This window comes from Pseudophryne corroboree, chromosome 4 (genome assembly GCF_028390025.1).
Source record: "Pseudophryne corroboree isolate aPseCor3 chromosome 4, aPseCor3.hap2, whole genome shotgun sequence".
In the NCBI taxonomy this organism is placed as follows: domain Eukaryota; kingdom Metazoa; phylum Chordata; class Amphibia; order Anura; family Myobatrachidae; genus Pseudophryne; species Pseudophryne corroboree.
In genome coordinates, this window is record NC_086447.1 from 278512433 (window position 1) to 278537903 (window position 25471).

Below are 25471 nucleotides of genomic sequence, written 5' to 3' on the forward strand. Positions count from 1 at the left end.
TAAATGTAAAACACCTGTAATGTTTATTTGTGATGCCATTAATTTGAAATCTGCAGCAGTCTGCATATTTTTGTCACAGGCTTTAGCCAAATCAATTTGCAGAGACCTGAAAGTGTGGTAATGTACAACTTGCAAATACAAATGACTTGTCACAAAACCCAGCTGTACATTACCAACAGATAAGTGAAGGCAGTCATCGTGGGCTAAGCCAATGACCACAACTTACCTATTACGGACATCACCAAGATGAATTGCGCTTCAAATAACCATAGTGGTTATTTAAAGTGTGTATGCCACAGATACAATAAGGACCAGATTAAATTAGTTGTGGAATTTACCGCATAGCTGCAGCACTGCGCTCAACTATTGAATTACTAACACTACCCAGCACAGTAAGCCTCAAGCGCCGCAAGGATAATAAACATTAAGTGCACCCTCTGACGCTAACTGTGCAAGCTAATTCCATAACTCCAGGCACGTAACACAGGAGCTAACATGCATTGGCCACATGGAAATTGTCAACTGAATACCTCCCAGAGTCAAACCCGGAGCTGCAGCTGCACAGTACATACCACAGCTTATCAGAATGTTTAATGATTTGAATCCTATTTAAATATGTCAGTTTCTCTGGCAGTGCATGCCAATTACTCCATTAAAGAACACCTAAATACCTAGGGCTCCGCTCATGTAGTTTTCTGACATATTTATGCCATAGTGTCAATCAAGATAAACAAATAGGCAAAACACTAATTTCCAGTCCTCTTGTAAAGCACCATGCACACTAGACAATGTGTGCGATAATGAGCTCTGTGGTTCCCTACAGGTTCTATTCCCACTCGGTAAGTGTCGTGGACACCCACGAGTGGGAATAGTCCCTGTTGATTGGCATGCCGACCGTAGGGATAGTGCGGGTTCAGGATGTAGGTGCCGGTATTGTGATAGGCGTGTTCCTGACCGCCGGTCACATAACTACAACCCCTCTCAATAGGGGAATACTGTTACAAGCCCCATTAATCTTACACCAACAAAGCCTACCATTACTGCCTCGAGAGATATTACACCTATAGCGTACACTACAAGCATGTTATAGGACTCAGCCTTTAGGGTGCAACACATCATAATAACTGTGTAGGAGCACATCCTCTGGGCTTTGGGGGATGAACACGAAATTATCTTTTGAGGAGTAATTAGCATACAATGAACACATTGCCAAACCTGACAATGGGGACCAATTACTGGAAAATACTAGGGTATAAAATGAGGCAAACTATACAGCAGCCACATTCTGGGTTTCATTAAGTCAACATTTGGCTAGACATCAGCAAATAAGAGGATTTGCGCCTGATGAAGTGTTGCTCTAATGTGTAAAAATTTACCTGAAATTCATTTGTAGCCTCTTCAAAAAAGGTTTTGTACAATGTTCGCAGGACATAATTTAGTCTTGGGAGACAAAAAAAAAAATACAAAAACAAAAGAAAAAGAAAAAAAAAGAAGAAGACCAAAAGCATTCAAAAATGGTGTCTTAAGGATTACTCTTTATTTCCCCATGACAGCCTAGCTTGCTTTCTACATTAAATTTACAAGCTAGTTTTCTTTTGTTTCTAGTTTTAAACTGTAACCATGTTTCAGATGACAAGGAATGCTGCAAAAATACTCTAATCCAACAAAGTTATAAATCACAAAATAATTGTATCCATTCTACAGTGTTTTAGAATTAACCAGTTAACTTTAAACACAAAAGATAGATATTGATGCTAATGGTGGCTAACTTTATGTATTATCATAGCAACTTGCTGTTCATGCAACACTGTGCTGAATGGGGAAGGCACAGCATTTCCTACAATGAGCCACCTTATAAAAGAGTTCTGATATTTATACAAATTCCTTCATGTTGCTTTTAAATTTAGTGTGCATTACCTCGTAAAGAGGCAGTCTTCCAATTAAGAGTCACTTGCATGTAGTCAATGCAAGTTCTAAAAAGATACAAAGTTCTCCCTAAAGTGGCTCAAAATAGATTGTTCATGGCTGCCTACATCTAAAGATAAAAAGTCTAAAACAATGAAACTGCCTAGGCATATTAAGGGTGTTGAAACCATGAAGCAATTTGTACACCACACCTCCTAATAATCTGAACGTAGCAGTACATATGCACCAAATATCATTTTAGAAGTGTCCATATCATTTTCATAGAAAACAAATGATCGAAAACAAATAGGATTGAAACACAGCACAGCTTCTACCACAACTTAAACATCTGTACAAGACTCAACATAATGTATCTAAAAAATAAACTATGCTGTCCATTGCCACATGCTACTATATTTATGTTATCTTTGAAAATGAAAGGATTGCTTTTTATTTTTTTAACCACATAAACATCTCTACCTTTTTATGTATGGCAACTTCTGTATTTGGGGGAAGGGTGGGATGGGGGAAAAAAAGTTTGGGACAATCTGGTTTTCATGCAGATTTTTTTTTGTACACGAAATCAGCTTTGATGATATGGAACAGTTTGCATAACATCAAACATTCATCTGGTGCAAATGAACAGGGTTGCCTTCAATTTTCCTCATTTTATAAGCAACTTAAAAAAAATATACAAGCCATACAAGTTAGTTGGAAACTAAAATAACCCAAAAAAAAAAAAAGTAAAAGAAAGCACACAGGCTGCAGGAGTAAATCAAAATCTGCTGCTATACCGGTCTTTGTTTTCATGTCCAGTGTAAGGTAACACTTTTGAACTTATTGTGATTTTCTAGGTTTAGTATCAACCCCCTGAAGGCGATTCAAGCTTGCATGCGTCCACATACAGCACCACACCCATACTCTCGTACACACGCCACTCCTGGACTGGGAGTCTGCTTCATGAGTGAATTGCCTCACATTTGTAAAATGAGCCTGGCTCCACAACACTGTGTCCAGACATTCATTCAATGCTGTCCATTCATACGGAGCTTCTTAGCAAGGCCTGGGCTTTTTCTCCTTGGACTTATGTGGGCATCCTACCCATGTGTTTCTTTAATGCTTACAAGGCTTGATGATGATAGTAGTGCATTTTCCTCATTTTCTCAGTTAGATCAATGGATCCCTCTCAGGCACTGAAGATCTTTGACCTGTAGCCCTTTTTACGCTGCACAACCCTATATAAGCATTCGGTGTGAAGTTTTCATTACATTTGCCACTCATTCTCACTCGCACCCACTCGCCATCTTGACATCATTCGGTATGTACTGTCATCCAAATGAAGTCCGCACATTTCTGTCTCCGATTTAATGCAGCAGCAGATCCCATGAGCCAAGCTTGATGGATCAAACCAGTTTTCAGTGCTGCACTGTACCTAACTTCCAACCAGTCTTCCTAAAACTGGAACCCTTCTGCTGGTACATTGGCAGATGAATTGAAATTGAATGTTCCACCTTGTATTGTCTCAGGAACAAGGCTAGAATCTTCATCAATCTTTAGAGAGAAAAGAAAAATGAGAACACTTTTCAGTAAGAATGGAATCTGTAAAATAGGACATCTCCATGATATGTATACATTCATAATACGACACTTGCTAAATTGCTGCAGCCCAATGGCTTTAACAGGTCAAATCAATACTCTTAACAAAAAAACATTTATTTTAAGCTTATTTTAAATATAAAATAAACATAATGAAAGATATCAGACTTAAAAATCCAAAGGTGCATTTCAATTCAGCGCGACATGAAAAGCGCCATGAGGGAGGTCCTGTAGCTATTCAATTGACCGCCCTGTTAAGCCAATACCCCTTTCAGACATGCTCCAAATTCCCGGGATTTTGCACATGAACGCGCATCAACCCGGGAATTCGGTATGTCTGAAAGGCACCGACCCGGGAATGTGATCCGGGTCGCCAACCCTGCAATTCACCTGGGTTTTTCCTGGGACTCAAGTCCCGGGAAGACAACCCGGCTTAGGTCTGAAAGGTGCAACCCAGGAATTTACTCCCAGGTCGCACCTGATTGGCGGGGCTGGCTGGAGGGGGCCGGAGTTCAGAGGGGGCGTGCGCCGGCTGCTGCAGTCCGTGCTGCTGTGAGCAGCTGAAGCAGCCAGCGCAGCCACAAAACAGAGAGGCGGCCTGTTGGAGTGAGTGTGAGTATAATATATATATATATATATATATATATATATATATATATATATATATATATATATATATATATATATATATATAAATAAATTTGGCATGTGTGTGTGTATATTACATGTATGTGTGTGTTTGAGTGTGACATGTGTATGTGTGAGACGTGTGTGTAAATGTACGAGTGTGACGTCTGTGTGTGTGTGTGTGTTTAAGACATGTGACAATAGAGTAGCCTGGTCTGACCTGGCTGCCAGGGTAGACCAGGCTTATGTCTGAAAGGGGTCGACCCGGGAATTTCCCAGGTCTCAGGTTTAGTGTGAAAGGGGTCTCAGCAAAAACCCGGGATTTTTCAGAGGTGAAAAATAAGATTTTACTTACCGATAAATCTATTTCTCATAGTCCGTAGTGGATGCTGGGGACTCCGTCAGGACCATGGGGAATAGCGGCTCCGCAGGAGACAGGGCACAAAAGCAAGCTTTTAGGATCACATGGTGTGTACTGGCTCCTCCCCCCATGACCCTCCTCCAAGCCTCAGTTAGGTACTGTGCCCGGACGAGCGTACACAATAAGGAAGGATCTTGAATCCCGGGTAAGACTCATACCAGCCACACCAATCACACCGTACAACTTGTGATTTGAACCCAGTTAACAGTATGATAACAATGAAGTAGCCTCTGAAAAAGATGGCTCACAACAATAATAACCCGATTTTTTTGTAACAATAACTATGTACAAGTAATGCAGACAATCCGCACTTGGGATGGGCGCCCAGCATCCACTACGGACTATGAGAAATAGATTTATCGGTAAGTAAAATCTTATTTTCTCTAACGTCCTAGTGGATGCTGGGGACTCCGTCAGGACCATGGGGATTATACCAAAGCTCCCAAACGGGCGGGAGAGTGCGGATGACTCTGCAGCACCGAATGAGAGAACTCCAGGTCCTCCTCAGCCAGGGTATCAAATTTGTAGAATTTAGCAAACGTGTTTGCCCCTGACCAAGTAGCTGCTCGGCAAAGTTGTAAAGCCGAGACCCCTCGGGCAGCCGCCCAAGATGAGCCCACCTTCCTTGTGGAATGGGCATTTACAGATTTTGGCTGTGGCAGGCCTGCCACAGAATGTGCAAGCTGAATTGTACTACAAATCCAACGAGCAATAGTCTGCTTAGAAGCAGGAGCACCCAACTTTTTGGGTGCCTACAATATAAACAGCAAGTCAGACTTTCTGACTCCAGCCGTCCTGGAATTATATATATATATATATATATATATATATATATATATATATATATATATATATATATATATATATATATATATATATATATATATATATATATATATATATATATTTTTTTTTTTTTCAGGGCCCTGACAACGTCTAGCAACTTGGAGTCCTCCAAGTCCCTAGTAGCCGCAGGCACCACAATAGGTTGTTTCAGGTGAAACGCTGACACCACCTTAGGAAGAAACTGGGGACGAGTCCGCAGTTCTGCCCTGTCCGAATGGAAAATCAAATATGGGCTTTTGTAAGACAAAGCCGCCAATTTTGACAATCGCCTGGCCGAGGCCAGGGCCAACAGCATGGTCATTTTCCATGTGAGATATTTCAAATCCACAGATTTGAGTGGTTCAAACCAATATGATTTGAGGAATCCCAACACTACGTCGAGATCCCACGGTGCCACTGGAGGCACACAAGGGCTGTATATGCAATACTCCCTTGACAAACGTCTGGACTTCAGGAACTGAAGCCAATTCTTTTTGGAAGAAAATCTATAGGGCCGAAACTTGAACCTTAATGGACCCCAATTTGAGGCTCATAGACACTCCTGTTTGCAGGAAGTGCAGAAATCGACCTAGTTGAAATTTTTTTCGTGGGGCCTTCCTGGCCTCACCCACGCAACATATTTTTACCACATGTGGTGATAACGTTGTGCGGTCACCTCCTTCCTGGCTTTGACCAGGGTAGGTATGACCTCTTCCGGAATGCCTTTTCCCTTAGGATCCGGCGTTCAAACCGCCATGCCGTCAAACGCAGTCGCGGTAAGTCTTGGAACAGACAAGGTCCCTGCTGGAGCAGGTCCTTTCTTAAAGGCCGATGCCACGGTTCCTCTTGGAACAGACATGGTACTTGCTGAAAGCAAATCCCTTCTTAGCTCCCGAGGCCATTAGTCCTCTGTGAGCATCTCTTGAAGTTCCGGTTACCAAGTCCCTCTTGGCCAATCCGGAGCCACGAGTATAGTTCTTACTCCTCTATGTCTTATAATTCTCAATACCTTGGTTATGAGAAGCAGAGGAGGGAACACATACACCGACTGTTACACCCACGGTGTTACCAGGACGTCCACAGCTATCGCCTGAAGGTCTCGTGACCTGGCGCAATACCTGTCCCATTTTTTGTTCGGGCGGGACGCCATCATGTCCACCTTTGGTCTTTCCCAACGGTTCACAATCATGCGGAAAACTTCCCGATGAAGTTCCCACTCTCCCGGGTGGAGGTCGTGCCTGCTGAGGAAGTCTGCTTCCCAGTCGTCCACTCCCGGAATGAACACTGCTGACAGTGCTATCACATGATTTTCCGCCTAGCGAAAAATCCTTGCAGTTTTGCCACTGCCCTCCTGCTTCTTGTGCCGCCCTTTCTGTTTACGTGGGCGACTGCCGTGATGTTATCCCACTGGATCAATACCGGCTGACCTTGAAGCAGAGGTCTTGCTAAGCTTAGAGCATTATAAATTTGCTCTTAGCTCCAGTATATTTATGTGGAGAGAATTCTCCAGACTTGATCACACTCCTTGTGTGACTGCTCCCCAGCCTCTCAGGCTGGCCTCCGTGGTCACGAGCATCCAATCCTGAATGCCGAATCTGCGGCCCTCTAGAAGATGAGCACTCTGTAATCACCACAGGAGAGACACCCTTGTCCTTGGATATAGGGTTATCCGCTGATGCATCTGAAGATGCGATCCGGACCATTTGTCCAGCAGATCCCACTGAAGAGTTCTTGCGTGAAATCTGCCGAATGGAAGCGCTTCGTAATAAGCCACCATTTTTACCAGGACTCTTGTGCAATGATGCACTGACACTTTTCCTGGTTTTAGGAGGATCCCGATTAGCTCGGATAACTCCCTGGCTTTCTCCTCTGGGAGAAACACCTTTTCCTGGACTGTGTCCAGAATCATCCCTAGGACCAGCAGACGTGTCGTCGGAACAACTGCGGTTTTGGAATATTTAGAATCCACCCGTGCTGTCGTAGAACTACTTGAGATAGTGCTACTCCGACCTCCAACTGTTCTCTGGACCTTGTTCTTATCAGGAGGTCGTCCATTTTCTTTGAAGACGAATCCTCCTTTCGGTCATTACCTTGGTAAGGACCCGGGGTGCCTTGGACAATCCAACGGCATCGTCTTGAAACTGATAGTGACAGTTCTGTACCACGAACCTGAGGTACCCTTGGTGAGAAAAAGCAAATTTTGGGACATGGAGGTAAACATCCCTGATGTCCCGGGACACCATATAGTCCCCTTGTTCTTTGCTATCACTGCTCTGAGTGACTCCATCTGGATTTGAACCCTTGTAAGTGTTCAAATTTTTCAGATTTAGAATAGGTCTCACCTAGCCTTCAGTACCACCATATAGTGTGGAGTAATACCCCTTTCCTTGTTGTCGGAGGGGTAATTTTATTATCACCTGCTGGGAATACAGCTTGTGAATTGTTTTCAATACTGCCTCCCTGTCGGAGGGAGACATTGGTACAGCAGACTACAGGAACCTGCGAGGGGGGAAACCTCTCGACATTCCAATCTGTACCCCTTGGATACTACTTGTAGGATCCAGGGGTCCTGTACGGTCCCAGCGTCATGCTGAGAACTTGGTAGAAGCGGTGGAGGGCTTCTGTTCCTGGGAATGGGCTGCCTGCTGCAGTCTTCTTCCCTTTCCTCTATCCCTGGGCAGATAGGGACGAAAGGACTGAGGCTGAAAAGACGGTGTCTTTTTCTGCAGAGATGTGACTTAGGGTAAAAAACGGTGGATTTTCCAGCAGTTGCCCTGGCCACCAGGTCCCATGGACCGACCCCAAATAACTCCTCCCCTTTATACGGCAATACATCTTTGTGCCGTTTGGAATCTGCATCACCTGACCACTGTCGTGTCCATAAACATCTTCTTGCAGATATGGACATCGCATTTACTCTTGATGCCAGAGTGCAAATATCCCTCTGCGCATCTCGCATATATAGAAATGCATCAATTAAATGCTCTATAGTCAATAAAATACTGTCCCTGTCAAAGGTATCAATATTTTTAGTCAGGGAATCCGACCAAGCCACCTCAGCTCTGCACATCCAGGCTGAGGCGATCGCTGGTCGCAGTATAACACCAGCATGTGTGTGTATACTTTTTAGGATATTTTTCAGCCTCCTATCAGCTGGCTCCTTAAGTACGGCCCTATCCGTAGATGGTACCGCCACTTGTTCTGATAAGCGTGTGAGCGCCTTATCCACCCTGAGGGGTGTTTCCCACCGCGCCTTAACTTCTGGCGGGAAAGGGTATACCGCCAATAATTTTCTATCGGGGGAAACCCACGCATCATCACACACTTCATTTAATTTATCTGATTCAGGAAAAACTACAGGTAGTTTTTTCACCTCACACATAATACCCTTTTTTGTGGTACTTGGAGTATCAGAAATATGTAACACCTCCTTCATTGCCCTTAACGTGTGGCCCTAAAAGAAAATACGTTTGTTTCTTCACCGTCGACACTGAAATCAGTGTCCGTGTCTGGGTCTGTGTCGACCGACTGAGGTAAATGGGCATTTTACAGCCCCTGACGGTGTTTGAGACGCCTGGACAGATACTAATTTGTTCGCCGGCCCTCTCATGTCGTCAACCGGCTTGCAGCGTGTTGACATTGTCACGTAATTTCCATAAATAAGCCATCCATTCCGGTGTCGACTCCCTAGAGAGTGACATCACCATTACAGGCAATTTGCTCCGCCTCCTCACCAATATTTTCCTCATACATGTCGACACACACGTACCGACATACAGCACACACATAGGGAATGCTCTGATAGAGGACAGGACCCACTAGCCCTTTGGGGAGACAGAGGGAGAGTTTGCCAGCACACACCAAAACGCTATAATTATCCAGGGACAACCTTTATATAAGTGTTCCTCCCTTATAGCATTTTAATATATATATACATATCGCCAAATCAGTGCCCCCCCTCTCTGTTTTAACCCTGTTTCTGTAGTGCAGTGCAGGGGAGAGCATGGGAGCCTTCCCACCAGCCTTTCTGTGAGGGAAAATGGCGCTGTGTGCTGAGGAGAATAGGCCCCGCCCCCTTTTCGGCAGGCTTCTTCTCCGGAGTTTTAGATATCTGGCAGGGGTTAAATACATCCATATAGCCTCAAGGGCTATATGTGATGTATTTTTCGCCATACAGGTATTATACATTGCTGCCCAGGGCGCCCCCCTCCAGCGCCCTGCACCCTCCGTGACCGCTGTGTGAAGTGTGCCGACAACAATGGCGCACAGCTGCAGTGCTGTGCGCTACCTGATGAAGACAGAGTCTTCTGCCGCCTGGTTCCGGACCTCTTCATCTTCAGCGTCTGCAAGGGGGGTCGGCGGCGCGGCTCCGGGACGAACCCCAGGGCGAGCCCTGTGTTCCGACTCCCTCTGGAGCTATGTCCAGTAGCCTAGGAATCCAATCCATCCTGCACGCAGGTGAGTTGAAAATCTCTCCCCTAAGTCCCTCGATGCAGTGAGCCTGTTGCCAGCAGGACTCACTGAAAATAAAGAACCTAAAAACTTTTTCTAAGTAACTCTTTAAGAGAGCCACCTAGATTGCACCCTTCTCGGCCGGGCACAAAAACCTAACTGAGGCTTGGAGGAGGGTCATGGGGGGAGGAGCCAGTACACACCATGTGATCCTAAAAGCTTGCTTTTGTGCCCTGTCTCCTGCGGAGCCGCTATTCCCCATGGTCCTGACGGAGTCCCCAGCATCCACTAGGACGTTCGAGAAATCCCGGGTCTGAAGCAGGGAAATTCCCGGTTCCTATGTCTGAAAGGGGTATTAGAGGATTTCTGCTTGCTTCCCTCCTGAGGTGGGAGCGGAAATCTGACCAAACCAATGCCATGCTGCTGTTTTCTGCCTTAGTGTGTACGACAACAGCATTGCAGCTGGCAATTAAATCTCAAACAACTGGTGACTGCAAATAAAACCCCTGGCTTAAGGCGCGGTATCTGGCATTTCCTAACTAAGCACACGATGCGATGGGGACAACTAAATAGCTACAGGACCACCTTCTGGTTGCTATTCATATCGCACTGAACTGAATTACCACCAAAGTTATGTAGAAAAGTCTATCATTAGCCAAGTGATTTTTGATTCAAGAATTCCCACAATCATACTCCTGTTTAGAGACTCTGAAGGAAGCCAATGGTTACCTTATATTCAATGGTTGCGCATGCGCAGAGATTTTTTTTCTGCCAGGCTGTAACTAGGTGCGTGCGAGCGAAGCCGTCACAAAGAGCACAGTGGCCTGGGACAGCATAGTAGCAGACACTCTGCATCTGGCTGGCAGGATGCCTTGAACAGCACCCAGTGTAGCTGCTGTAGTGCCACCTGGAGCGTCCGATGGTACTAAAGCCACGTACCCTGCGGCCTGTAAGACTGCTGGGAGAGTCCTTAAGACACTCCAGTCAGAGTCTCACTGCTCTGGTCATGGCCCTCTCAGAATGCACTCGGGGGAGGGAGGTAGCATCAGCCACACAGGAGCCCTGTTATGGGGCTTATTTCAGCTACATTTTACAATGTAACAGCTGTCAAACACCTATAATCAGTGGCTCCTTGTTACATATGGAATTGGGAACAAGGCTTCCTTCCATGTTATAGGATTATGGATTGAAAAAGGGTCAAATAAGATGCATACCCTTACTAACTTGAGTCCCATGGATTTATGTTTGGATGTGAAGGTACCTCACAGCCTACAAATACTCGCTAACAATGTTTACAAGTCTTTACTTTAACTGAATTTTTTCTCTCAAAAAACGATCAGAAATTATCATTTTTTTTTTTTTTAAATAAGTGAATTAGGTGAAGATCAATTTAATGTTATCCAAAATGATTTTACTAAAAAAAAAATTTGCGATAGTTGGAGAAAAAATATTCCCCCAAACATCGGAACATTGGTTGGTACCACAGGAACATTGCGAATTTCCGCTTAAACCGATGGGGCAGCCACCAGGTACACATAGGAGGATTATTTACACTATCCCAGCGGCTGCTATTGTCTGCAGCCGCTGGGGGGGGCGGGGGGGGGGAAGAGGACCTGTCGAGAGGTCAGATAAAGCATATGCAGGCATTGTCGCATGCCAGGCAAGTGGTTAAGACCACAAAACTAATGTCCACTAACAAATACTAGATGCCCATACATACTGGGAGACTTGAACAAATGTGGAAGATAAGCAATTTCCCTTGAACGCCCTGACAAACGAGATTGTAACAAAGCTCAGTGTATATACTCAAACGATCAGAATGACAAACAATCTGCTCTGCTGGGATTGAGCTGCATGCATTGGCAACTGACAACCTGCTTCAAAAGACCACTGGTGCATGCACATACACACAGATATTGCATACAATATTCCTGATACTGCATGATGGCAATACAATATCGCACAGTGTGTACATACGATTTATCATGACGTGTGAACTTGCTGGTCGCATTTGCTAGCCAACATCTGACCTGCATGCAGTCTTGATGGTGCAATGTGCAATATCATGTCCTTTTGTAGCATACCCACACAACCATATGATTTGAGGGCGTTGACGTCAACCTGGACCACCCTTCTCCTTGTGCTCCCTTAAAAACAACTCCAGTCCCATAAGATATAATTTCATCTTATCGTATTGTTTCATTGTATAGTGTGTATGCCAGATATCGTATGGCGGGACATTGTATACATTATCGCATGTGGCACACATCGTACTAGTGTGTATATAGCCTAACAGGTGCTGAGGACAGCACAAATCTACCAGTACTCTTTGCCTCTGCAAGAATTTGCTCTGAGATAAACTCATGTATTTACAGGTGTTACGGTAAGTTTCCTGTACTGGGGACACCTATTTGCAAAAAACAAAAAAATGAGGAACAAAACTCATGAGCTAGTTAACAAATAGACCAATAAAGATGGATGTTATTCACTCACAGAGCTTTTGAAACTCACTAAACAAGCAAAGCTAACAATTTTAGGATGCTGGATTTGGTGTAAACTTGATGAATACCATTTCCTATAACCAAAATAAATTTTTTTACTGTATGCATTTATTGTAATCCTGTAACATAACCATGATCTTTAATAAGGAGAACAAAAAAAAACAAATACTGAACTTACATCATCTGATGAGAAAAACTGGTCAATTATTTCAAAAGCCAGTTTGTAGATATCTTCATTCTCGTGGCTTTGCAGCTGTTCAATTTTTTCCAGGCCTATTTAGAAACATTGGAAAGTTACTGCATGTAGCAACGTCTACCAGACTACAATATGTGATCAACGTAGAAAGAATAAAAAAGGTTCTCTTTATTTTGGTACCAATGAACCTTGAAGAGTTCAACTTTACATATAATTAAACTGCCAATTAACTGTAACAGTAGCAAAGAGTAAGGTTTTTCATCCAGTGATGCAATATCTTACATTTGGAAAAAAAAACAAACCACACATTGTAACCTCTTTTCATCCAACTTAACGTTCTATTTAAAGACCATGAATAATTTTGAAAACTTTCATGATTTTGAAGCTGCAATGAGAAACCTATTTCACACAAATTGTAGGGGCAAGGGTGGACTAACTTTTTTTGTTTGTGTTTTTTTTGTTTTAAAGAAACCTCTCAGTCTAAAGTTCAGAAGGCTATATATTCCATGCATTATAAACTTTATTAGAGCCAACTGGCTGCAGACATTTCTGTACCTCACTATGGGTAAGTCAGTACTGTGGCTTCTGTGAAAATCCATTAATAAATGAACACTGGTCTGAAAAAGCAACATACCTCCACACTCCTCAATCAGATTGGCTATGGTCTCCGCTTCGTCATCGGCCATTTTTAAAATGTTGCTTAAACCATCCAACACTACTTGTATGACTTGTGCATCTTTTACAGTCAAAAGATTGCAGAATGGAGGAATCACATTTTGTTGGATAAGATACGCAACCTAGGGAGTGAAGACAGTTACATTTATCAGTTAGTGTTGGTGGCGAACCCTAAATATAAACATAACAAAAAAAAAAATTAAAAAAATAAAATAAAATAAAAATAAATAAATAAATAAATTATATATATATATATATATATATATATATATATAGAGTCAAAGTCGAAAAATAATGCAGAACACACAGCACGTATAAACTGCACACATGCCCACTGCGCGTGCACTTGTTCTGCAGTGCGTGCACATGTACGCACTTTGCGTACGGTCGCTCCCGCGGTCCTGCGCATCGGCGCGTGGTATGGGTATTTACGGCAGAGTTTGTGTACGCATGGAGGGCCATCAGAACACATTACATATTTAATCCAAATAGTACACAGTCTCCTTGCACCACATCAGAAAGTTATAGCTGTTTAAATGGTTGCAGAACAAAGGGATTCACCTTTACAGGATAAGAGGGGACAGACTAAGGTTATAAGGTGGTATTTGGTATCCAGCTGTAGGGTATTTTAAGGGAAACATTCCGGTGTTGGTCTGCGGAAGATCGCATGTTCCTGCGGATAGTTATGTGCAGAAGTAGAATATAGATATAAACTGTATTTACTGTATATTATGTATGCGGCGGGAATCCAGAGGAGACCACCCACAAGAGCAGTTGAGAAAGACATCGCCTACCTTTTCAAATCAACCTATGACCTCTCCTGTACTGTAAAAGTGCATCCCTGTGTCCAATGGACAAAGGGATTACAGTATCCATTGTATTGCTTTTGGAAGACTTGTATAAATAAAGCCTGCTGCAGGCCGGCCAGACACAAGACTCACAACGTTATCTATTTGATTACGGAGGACTGGACCAGGAAGCGCACGTGAATATTCTCACGTATGTACATTGACTGTAGCCATTATTCTGTTATATATATATATATATATATATATATATATATATATATATATATATATATAGTCTTGTATTGTAGTGTATAATTTGTATTGTAAACCCCCTTTCAGAAATAATCCACTGTGGTGTCGGAACCCAGCGGTTAATCACAATTGGTGTCGTGTGCTCATTGCCCTGCTAAGGTTTAAAGTGTAATAGCATCACACTGCATTGCTGCATAAGGTTTAAAGTGTAATAGCATTGCATTGCATTACTGTGATAGTTTAAAGTGCATCTCTGGGTGTGTGCGCGCTGTGTGTACTTTGTACCCCCAGCGCGGCGTTTGTATGCTAAGTCCGTACAGTGATACGGGACTCCGTACGCAAACAGTGTATAAAGTACGTAGCGTGTGTACTAGGTTTAGCGGCCGCAGCGGCTCCATGGTAAAGTGTATTCTAAGTGTGTACAAGGTATAGCTTTTATTCCTGTAAAGATAATCGACATACACACACACACATTATATATATATATATATATATATATATATATATATATATATATATATATATATATATATATATACACACACACACACACACACACACACACACACACACACACACACCTCAAAAAAATAAAGGGAACACTAAAACAACACATCCTAGATCTGAATGAATGAAATATTCTTATTAAATACTTTACATAGTTGAATGTGCTGACATCAAAATCACACAAAAATTATCAATGGAACTCAAATTTATTAACCCATGGAGGTCTGATTTGGAGTCACACTCAAAATTAAAGTGGAAAAACACACTACAGGCTGATCCAACTTTGATGTAATGTCCTTAAAACAAGTCAAAATGAGGCTCAGTGTATGTGGCCTCCAAGTGCCTGTATGACCTCCCTACAACCCACACAAGTGGCTCAGGTAGTGCAGCTCATCCAGGATGGCACATCAATCTGAGCTGTGGCAAGAAGGTTTGCTGTGTGTCAGCGTAGTGTCCAGAGCATGGAGGCGCTACCAGGAGACAGGCCAGTACATCAGAAGACGTGGAGGAGGCCGTAGGAGGGCAACAACCCAGCAGCAGGGCCGCTACCTCCGCTTTTGTGCAAGGAGGAACAGGAGGAGCACTGCCAGAGCCCTGCAAAATGACCTCCAGCAAGCCACAAATGTGCATGTGTTTACTCAAACGATCAGAAACAGACTCCATGAGGGTGGAATGAGGGCCCGACAACCACAGGTGGGGGTTCTGCTTACAGCCCAACACCGTGCAGGACGTTTGGCATTTGCCAGAGAACACCAAGATTAGAAAATTCGCCACTGGCGCCCTGTGCTCTTCACAGATGAAAGCAGGTTCTCACTGAGCACATGTGACAGACGTGACAGTCTGGAGACGCCAAGGAGAACGTTCTGCTGCCTGCAACATCCTCCAGCATGACCGGTTTGGCAGTGGGTCAGTAATGGTGTGGGGTTGCATTTCTTTGGGGGGCCGCACAGCCCTCCATGTGCTCGCCAGAGGTAGCCTGACTGCCATTAGGTACCGAGATGAGATCCTCAGACCCCTTGTGAGACCATATGCTGGTGTGGTTGGCCCTGGGTTCCTCCTAATGCAAGACAATGCTAGATCTCATGTGGCTGGAGTGTGTCAGCAGTCCCTGCAAGACGAAGGCATTGATGCTATGGACTGGCCCGCCCGTTCCCCAGACCTGAATCCAATTGAGCACATCTGGGACATCATGTCTTGCTCCATCCACCAACTTCACTGCACCACAGACTGTCCAGGAGTTGGCAGGTGCTTTAGTCCAGGTCTGGGAGGAGATCCCTCAGGAGAACATCCGCCACCTCATCAGGAGCATGCCCAGGCGTTGTAGGGAGGTCATACAGGCACGTGGAGGCCACACACACTACTGAGACTCATTTTGACTTGTTTTAAGGACATTACATCAAAGTTGGATCAGCCTGTAGTGTGTTTTTCCACTTTAATGGAGTGTGACTCCAAATCCAGACCTCCATGGGTTAATAAATTTGATTTCCAGTGATACTTTTTGTGTGATTTTGTTGTCAGCACATTCAACTATGTAAAGAACAAAGTATTTAATAAGAATATTTCATTCATTCAGATCTAGGATGTGTTATTTTAGTGTTCCCTTAATTTTTTTGATGTGTGTGTGTGTGTGTGTGTGTGTGTGTGTGTGTGTGTGTGTGTGTGTGTGTGTGTGTGTGTGTATATATATATATATATATATATATATATATATATATATATATATATATATATATTTCTCTAACGTCCTAAGTGGATGCTGGGGACTCCGTAAGGACCATGGGGAATAACGGCTCCGCAGGAGACTGGGCACATCTAAAGAAAGCTTTAGGACTATCTGGTGTGCACTGGCTCCTCCCCCTATGACCCTCCTCCAAGCCCCAGTTAGATCTCTGTGCCCGAACGAGAAGGGTGCACACTAGGGGCTCTCCTGAGCTTCTTAGTGAAAGTTTTAGATTAGGTTTTTTATTTTCAGTGAGACCTGCTGGCAACAGGCTCACTGCATCGAGGGACTAAGGGGAGAAGAAGCGAACTCACCTGCGTGTAGAGTGGATTGGGCTTCTTAGGCTACTGGACATTAGCTCCAGAGGGACGATCACAGGCCCAGCTTGGATGGGTCCCAGAGCCGCGCCGCCGGCCCCCTTACAGAGCCAGAAGGCAGAAGAGATCCGGAAAATCGGCGGCAGAAGACGTCCTGTCTTCAACAAGGTAGCGCACAGCACTGCAGCTGTGCGCCATTGCTCTCAGCACACTTCACACTTCGGTCACTGAGGGTGCAGGGCGCTGGGGGCAGGCGCCCTGAGACGCAATAAAAACACCTTGGATGGCAAAAAAAATGCATCACATATAGCTCCTGGGCTATATGGATGCATTTAACCCCTGCCAGAATCCATAAAAAAGCAGGAGAAAAGTCCACGAAAAAGGGGCGGAGCCTATCTCCTCAGCACACTGGCGCCATTTTCCCTCACAGCTCCGTTGGAGGGAAGCTCCCTGTCTCTCCCCTGCAGTCACTACACTACAGAAAGGGTTAAAAAAAAAAGAGGGGGGCACTAATTAGGCGCAGTATTAACTATAAAGCAGCTATAAGGGGAAAAACACTTATATAAGGTTATCCCTGTATATATATAGCGCTCTGGTGTGTGCTGGCAAACTCTCCCTCTGTCTCCCCAAAGGGCTAGTGGGGTCCTGTCCTCTATCAGAGCATTCCCTGTGTGTGTGCTGTATGTCGGTACTTTTGTGTCGACATGTATGAGGAGAAAAATGATGTGGAGACGGAGCAGATTGCCTGTAATAGTGATGTCACCCCCTAGGGGGTCGACACCTGAGTGGATGAACTGTTGGAAGGAATTACGTGACAGTGTCAGCTCTGTATAAAAGACAGTGGTTGACATGAGACAGCCGGCTACTCAGCTTGTGCCTGTCCAGACGTCTCATAGGCCGTCAGGGGCTCTAAAGCGCCCGTTACCTCAGATGGCAGATATAGACGCCGACACGGATACTGACTCCAGTGTCGACGGTGAAGAGACGAATGTGACTTCCAGTAGGGCCACACGTTACATGATTGAGGCAATGAAAAATGTTTTACACATTTCTGATAATACGAGTACCACCAAAAAAGGGGTATTATGTTCGGTGAGGAAAAACTACCTGTAGTTTTCCTGAATCTGAGAAATTAAATGAGGTGTGTGATGATGCGTGGGTTTCCCCCGATAACAACGGATAATTTCTAAAATGTTATTGGCATTATATCCTTTCCCGCCAGAGGTTAGGGTGCGTTGGGAAACACCCCCTAGGGGGGATAAAGCGCTCACACGCTTGTAAGGGCTCTACCTTCGCCTGAGATGGCCGCCCTTAAGGATCCTGCTGATAGAAAGCAGGAGGGTATCCTAAAAGGTATTTACACACATACTGGTGTTATACTGCGACCAGCAATCGCCTCAGCCTGGATGTGCAGTGCTGGGTTGGCGTGGTCGGATTCCCTGACTGAAAATATTGATACCCTAGATAGGGACAGTATATTTTTGCCTATAGAGCATTTAAAAGATGCATTTTTATATATGCGTGATGCACAGCGGAATATTTGCCGACTGGCATCAAGTCTAAGCGCGTTGTCCATTTCTACCAGTAGAGGGTTATGGACACGTCAGTGGTCAGGTGATGCGTATTCCAAACGGCATTTGGAAGTATTGCTTTATTAAGGGAGGAGTTATTTGGGGTCTGTCTTTCAGACCTCGTGGCCACGGCAACAGCTGGGAATTCCACGTTTGTACCCCAGGTCGCCTCTCAACATGAGAAGACGCCGTATTATCAGGCGCAGTCTTTTCGTGGACAAGCGGGCAAAAGGTTCCTCATTTCTGCCCCGTGACAGAGGGAGAGGAAAAAGGCTGCAGAAATCAGCCAGTTCCCAGGAACAGAAACCCTCTCCCGCCTCTGCCAAGCCCTCAGTATACGCTGGGGCTTTACAAGCAGAATCAGTAACGGTGGGGGGCCCGTCTCAATGAATTTCAGCGCGCAGTGGGCTCACTCGCAAGTAGACCCCTGGATCCTTCAGGTGATATCTCAGGGGTACAAATTAGAATTCGAGACGTCTCCCCCTCGCCGTTTCCTAAAGTCGGCTTTACCGATGTCTCCTTCTGACAGGGAGACAGTTTTGGAAGCCATTCACAAGCTGTATTCCCAGCAGGTGATAATCAAGATACCCCTCCTGCAACAGGGAACGGGGTATTATTCCACACTGTTGTGGTACCGAAGCCGGACGGCTCGGTGAGACCGATTCTAAATCTAAAATCTTTGAACACTTACGTACAGAGGTTCAAATTCAAGATTGAGTCACTCAGAGCAGTGATTGTGAACCTGGAAGAAGGGGACTACATGATGTCTCGGGACATCAAGGATGCTTACCTTCATGTCAAAATTTACCCTTCTCACCAAGGGTACCTCAGGTTTATGGTACAGAACTGTCACTATCAGTTCAGACGCTGCCGTATGGATGGTACACGGCACCCCGGGTCTTTACCAAGGTAATGGCCGAAATGATGATATTCCTTCGAAGGAAGTGGATTTTAGTTATCCCTTCCTTGGACAATTCCCTGATAAGGGTAAGATCCAGGGAACAGTTGGAGGTCGGTGTAGCACTATCTCAGGTAGTGTTGCGGCAGCACGATTGGATTCTCAATATTCCAAAATCGCACCTGGTTCCGACGACGTGTCTTCTGTTCCTAGGGATGATCCTGGACACAGTCCAGAAAAAATAAGAATTTACTTACCGATAATTCTATTTCTCGTAGTCCGTAGTGGATGCTGGGGACTCCGTCAGGACCATGGGGAATAGCGGGCTCCGCAGGAGACAGGGCACATCTAAAAAAGCTTTTAGGTCACATGGTGTGTACTGGCTCCTCCCCCTATGACCCTCCTCCAAGCCTCAGTTAGGTACTGTGCCCGGACGAGCGTACACAATAAGGAAGGATCTTGAATCCCGGGTAAGACTCATACCAGCCACACCAATCACACCGTACCACTTGTGATCTGAACCCAGTTAACAGTATGATAACAAAACGAAGTAGCCTCTGAAAAGATGGCTCACAACAAGAATAACCCGATTTTTGTAACAATAACTATGTACAAGCATTGCAGACAATCCGCACTTGGGATGGGCGCCCAGCATCCACTACGGACTACGAGAAATAGAATTATCGGTAAGTAAATTCTTATTTTCTCTAACGTCCTAGTGGATGCTGGGGACTCCGTCAGGACCATGGGGATTATACCAAAGCTCCCAAACGGGCGGGAGAGTGCGGATGACTCTGCAGCACCGAATGAGAGAACTCCAGGTCCTCCTTAGCCAGAGTATCAAATTTGTAAAATTTTACAAACGTGTTCTCCCCTGACCACGTAGCTGCTCGGCAAAGTTGTAATGCCGAGACCCCTCGGCAGCCGCCCAAGATGCGCCCACTTTCCTAGTGGAGTGGGCCTTTACAGATTTAGGCTGTGGCACGCCTGCCACAGAATGTGCAAGTTGGATTGTGCTACAGATCCAACGTGCAATCGTCTGTTTAGACGCAGGAGCACCCATATTGTTGGGTGCATACAATATAAACAGCAAGTCAGACTTTCTGACTCCAGCCGTCCTAAACTATATATATATATATATATATTTTTAGGGTCCTGACAACGTCTATTAACCTGGAGTCCTCCAAGTCCCTAGAAGCCGCAGGCACCATAATAGGTTGTTTCAGGTGAAAAACCTGACACCCCCTTAGGAAGAAAACTGGAGACGAGTCCCAGTTCTGCCCTGTCCGAATGGAAATTTAAATATGGGCTTTTGTAAGACAAAGCCGCCCATTCTGACAATCGCCTGGCCGAGGCCAGGACCAACAGCATGGTCACTGTCCATGTGAGATATTGGTCAACAGCATGTTCACTTTCCATGTGATATATTTCAAATCCACAGATTTGAGCGGTTCAAACCAATATGATTTTAAGGAATCCCAACACTATGTTGAGATCCCACGGTGCCACTAGAGGCACAAAAAGGGGTGTATATGCAATACTCCCTTGACAATCTGGACTTCAGGAACTGAAGTCAATTCTTTTCGGAAGAAATTCTACAGGGCCGAAACTTAAAACCTTAAAGAACCCCAATTTTAGGCTCAAAACACTCCTGTTTTCAGGAAGTGTAGAATTCGACCTAGTTGAATTTTCTTCGTGGGGCCTTCCTGGCCTCACCCACGCAACATATTTTTACCACCTGTGGTGATGACGTTGTGCGGTCACCTCCTTCCTGGCTTTGACCAGGGTAGGTATGACCTCTTATGGAATGCCTTTTTCCTTCAGGATCCGGCATTCAACCGCCATGCCGTCAAACGCAGCCGCGGTAAGTCTTGGAATAGACATGGTACCTGCTGAAGCAAGTCCCTTCTTAGCTCCCCAGGCCCTTAGTCCTCTGTGAGCATCTCTTGAAGTTCCGGGTACCAAGTCCCTCTTGGCCAATCCGGAGTCACGAGTATAGTTCATACTCCTCTATATCTTATAATTCTCAATACCTTGGTTATGAGAAGCAGAGGAGGGAACACATACACCGACTGTTACACCCACGGTGTTACTAGGACATCCACAGCTATCGCCTGAAGGTCTCATGACCTGGCGCAATACCTGTCCCGTTTTTTGTTCGGGCGGGACGCCATCATTTCCACCTTTGGTCTTTGCCAATGGCTCACAATCATGCGGAAAAACTTCCCTATGAAGTTCCCACTCTCCCAGGTGGAGGTCATGCCTGCTGAGGAAGTCTGCTTCCCAGTCGTCCACTCCCGGAGAGAACACTGCTGACAGTGCTATCACATGATTTTCCGCCTAGCGAAAAATCCTTGCAGTTTTTTCACTGCCCTCCAGCTTCTTGTGTCGCCGTTTCTGTTTACGTGGGCGACTGCCGTGATGTTATCCCACTGGATCAATACCGGCTGACCTTGAAGCAGAGGTCTTGCTAAGTTTAGAGCCTTATAATTTTGCTCTTAGCTCTATCTATGTGGAGAGAATTCTCCAGACTTGATCACACTTTCCTGGAAATTTTTTCCCTGTGTGACTGCTCCCCAGCCTCTCAGGCTGGCCTCCGTGGTCACCAGCATCCAATCCTGAATGCTGAATCTGTGGCCCTCTAGAAGATGAGCACTCTGTAATCACCACAGGAGAGACACCCTTGTCCTTGAATATAGGGTTATCCGCTGATGCATCTGAAGATGCGATCCGGACCATTTGTCCAGCAGATCCCACTGAAGAGTTCTTGCGTGAAATCTGCCGAATGGAATTGCTTCGTAATAAGCCACCATTTTTTACCAGGACTCTTGTGCAATGATGCACTGACACTTTTCCTGGTTTTAGGAGGATCCCGATTAGCTCGGATAACTCCCTGGCTTTCTCCTCTGGGAGAAACACCTTTTTCTGGACTGTGTCCAGAATCATCCCTAGGAACAGTAGACGTGTCCTCGGAAAAGCTACGATTTTGGAATATTTAAAATCCACTCGTGCTGTCGTAGAACTATTAAAGATAGTGCTACTCCGACCTCCAACTGTTCTCTGGACCTTGCCCTTATCAGGAAAGCGTCCAAGTTTCTTTTAAGAAGAATCATCATTTCGGCCATTACCTTGGTAAAGACCCGGGGCGCCGTGGACAATCCAAACGGCAGCGTCTGAACTGATAGTGACAGTTCTGTACCACGAACCTGAAGTACCCTTGGTGAGAAGGGCAAATTTGGACATGTAGGTAAATGTCCCTGATATCCAGTGACACCATCTCGTCCCCTTCTTCCTGGTTCGCTATCACTGCTCTGAGTGACTCCATCTTGATTTGAACGCTTGTATGTAAGTGTTCAAATATTTCAGATCTCACCGAGCCGTTTGGCTTCAGTACCACAATATAGTGTGGAATAATACCCCCTCCCTTGTTGTAGGAGGGGTACTTTGATTATCACCTGCTGGGAATACAGCCTGTGAATTGTTTCCAATACTGCCTCCCTGTCGGAGGTAGACGTTGGTAAAACAGACTTCCGGAACTTGTGAGGAAGAGACGTCTCGAATTTCCAATGTACACCTGGGATACTACATGTAGGATCCAGGAGTCCCCTTGCGAGTGAGCCCACTGCGTGCTGAAACTCTTGAGATGACCCCCTACCGCACCTGAGTCCGCTTGTACTGCCCCAGCGTCATGCTGCGGACTTGGCAGAAGCTGTGAAGGGCTTCTGTTCCTGGGAATGGGCTGCTTGCTGCAGTCTTCTTCCCGTTCCTCTACCCCTGGGCAGATATGACTGGCCTTTGCCCGCCTGCCCGTATGGGGACGAAAGGACTGAGACTGAAAAGACTGTGTCCTTTTCTGCTGAGATGTGACTCGGGGAACAAAAAGGTGGATTTTTCAGCTGTTGCCATGGCCACCAGGTCCGATGGACCGCCCCTTTATACGGCAATACTTCCATGTGCCGTCTGGAATCTGCCTCACCTGACCACTGTCGTGTCTTCGTCTGGCAGATATGGACATCACATTTACTCTTGATGCCAGAATGCAAATATCCCTCTGCGCATCACGCATATATAGAAATGCATCCTTAAAATGCTCTATAGACAATAAAATCTTGTCCCTGTCAAGGGTATCAAAATTTTCAGTCAGGAAATCCGACCAAGCCCCCTCAGCGCTGCACATCCAGTCTGAGGCGATTGCTGGTCGCAGTATAACACCAGTATGTGTGTATATACTTCTTAGGCTATTTTTCAGCTTCCTATCAGCTGGCTCCTTGAGGGCGGCCGTATCTGGAGACGGTAACGCCACTTGTTTTATAAGCGTGTGAGCGCCTTATCCACCCTAAGGTGTGTTTCCCAACTCGCCCTTACTTCTGGCGGGAAAGGGTATACCGCCCATAACTTTCTATCGGAGGAACCCCACGTATCATCACACACTTCATTTAATTTATCTGATTCAGGCAAAACTACAAGTAGTTTATTCACACCCTACAAAATACCCTTATTTGTGGTACTTGTAGTATCAGAAATATGTAACACCTCCTTCATTGCCCTTAACATGTAACGTGTGGCCCTAAAGGAAAATACGTTTGTTTCTTCACCGTCGACACTGGAGTCAGTGTCCGTGAGGTAAATGGGCGTTTTTACAAGCCCCTGACGGTGTCCGAGACGCCTGGACAGGTACTAATTTGTTTGCCGGTCGTCTCATGTCGTCAACCGGCTCGCAGCGTGTTGACATGAACACGTACTTCCACAAGTAAGCCATCCATTCCGGTGTCGACTCCCTAGAGAGTGACATCACCATTACAGGCAATTTGCTCCGCCTCCTCACCAACATTTTTCTCATACATGTCGACACACACGTACCGACATACAGCACCCACACAGGGAATGCTCTGATAGAGGACAGGACCCACTAGCCCTTTGGGGAGACAGAGGGAGAGTTTGCCAGCACACACCAAAATGCTATAATTATACAGGGACAACCTTTATAAAAGTGTTCCTCCCTTATAGCATTTAATATATATTTATATCGCCAAATCAGTGCCCCCCCTCTCTGTTTTAACCCTGTTTCTGTAGTGCAGTGCAGGGGAGAGCATGGGAGCCTTCCCCTCAGCCTTTCTGTGAGGGAAAATGGCGCTGTGTGCTGAGGAGAATAAGCTCCGCCCCTTTTTCGGCGGGTTTTTTCTCCCGGTTTTTAAGAACTGGCCTGGGTTAAAATACATACATATAGCCTTAATGGCTATATGTGATGTATTTATTTTGCCAATAAGGTACTTATATTGCTGCCCAGGGCGCCCCCAGCAGCGCCCTGCACCCTCCGTGACTAGGTCAGTGAGCCGTGTGACAACAATGGCGCACAGCTGCAGTGCTGTGCGCTACCTTCATGAAGACTGTGAAGTCTTCTGCCGCCTGTTTCCGGACCTCCGTTCTGCCGTCTTCTTCAGCGTCTGTAAGGGGGATCGGCGGCGCGGCTCCGGGACGAACCCCAGGCTGACCTGTGTTCCGACTCCCTCTGGAGCTCAGTGTCCAGTAGCCTAAGATCCCAATCCATCCTGCACGCAGGTGAGTTGGAGATCTCTCCCCTAAGTCCCTCGTTGCAGTGATCCTGTTGCCAGCAGGAATCACTGAATGAAACCTAAAAAAAAACTTTTCTAAACAGCTCTTTAAGAGAGCCACCTAGATTGCACCCTTCTCGGACGGGCACAAAAACCTAACTGAGGCTTGGAGGAGGGTCATAGGGGGAGGAGCCAGTACACACCATGTGACCTAAAAGCTTTTTTAGATGTGCCCTGTCTCCTGCGGAGCCCGCTATTCCCCATGGTCCTGACGGAGTCCCCAGCATCCACTAGGACGTTAGAGAAAGGTGTTTCTCCCAGAGGAGAAAGCCAGGGAGTTATCCGAGCTAGTCAGGAACCTCCTAAAACCGAGCCAAGTCTCAGTGCATCAATGCACAAGGGTTCTGGGTAAAATGGTGGCTTCCTACGATGCAATCCCATTCGGCAGATTCCACGCAAGAACTTTCCAGTGGGACCTGCTGGACAAATGGTCCGGATCGCATCTTCAGATGCATCAGCGGATAACCCTGTCACCAAGGACAAGGGTGTCCCTCCTGTGGTGGTTGCAGAGTGCTCATCTTCTAGAGGGCCGCAGATTCGGCATTCAGGACTGGGTCCTGGTGACTACTGATGCCAGCCTGCGAGGCTGGGGAGCAGTCACACAGGGA

At 45.6% G+C, this 25471-nt stretch overlaps 1 protein-coding gene across 1 annotated transcript in view; it reads right to left on the reverse strand.

The window, feature by feature from the left end:
• The window catches only part of KPNA4 (karyopherin subunit alpha 4), a 129599-nt gene continuing 104128 nt past the window's right edge, over positions 1–25471 (reverse strand). The window contains exons 15-17 of the mRNA XM_063916168.1: positions 13158–13320; positions 12506–12600; positions 1–3456 (exon numbers count right to left, since the gene is read on the reverse strand). Coding sequence (XP_063772238.1) covers positions 3358–3456; positions 12506–12600; positions 13158–13320 — 357 coding nt within the window. The 3' untranslated portion in view covers positions 1–3357. The remainder of the gene's footprint in view (positions 3457–12505; positions 12601–13157; positions 13321–25471) is intronic.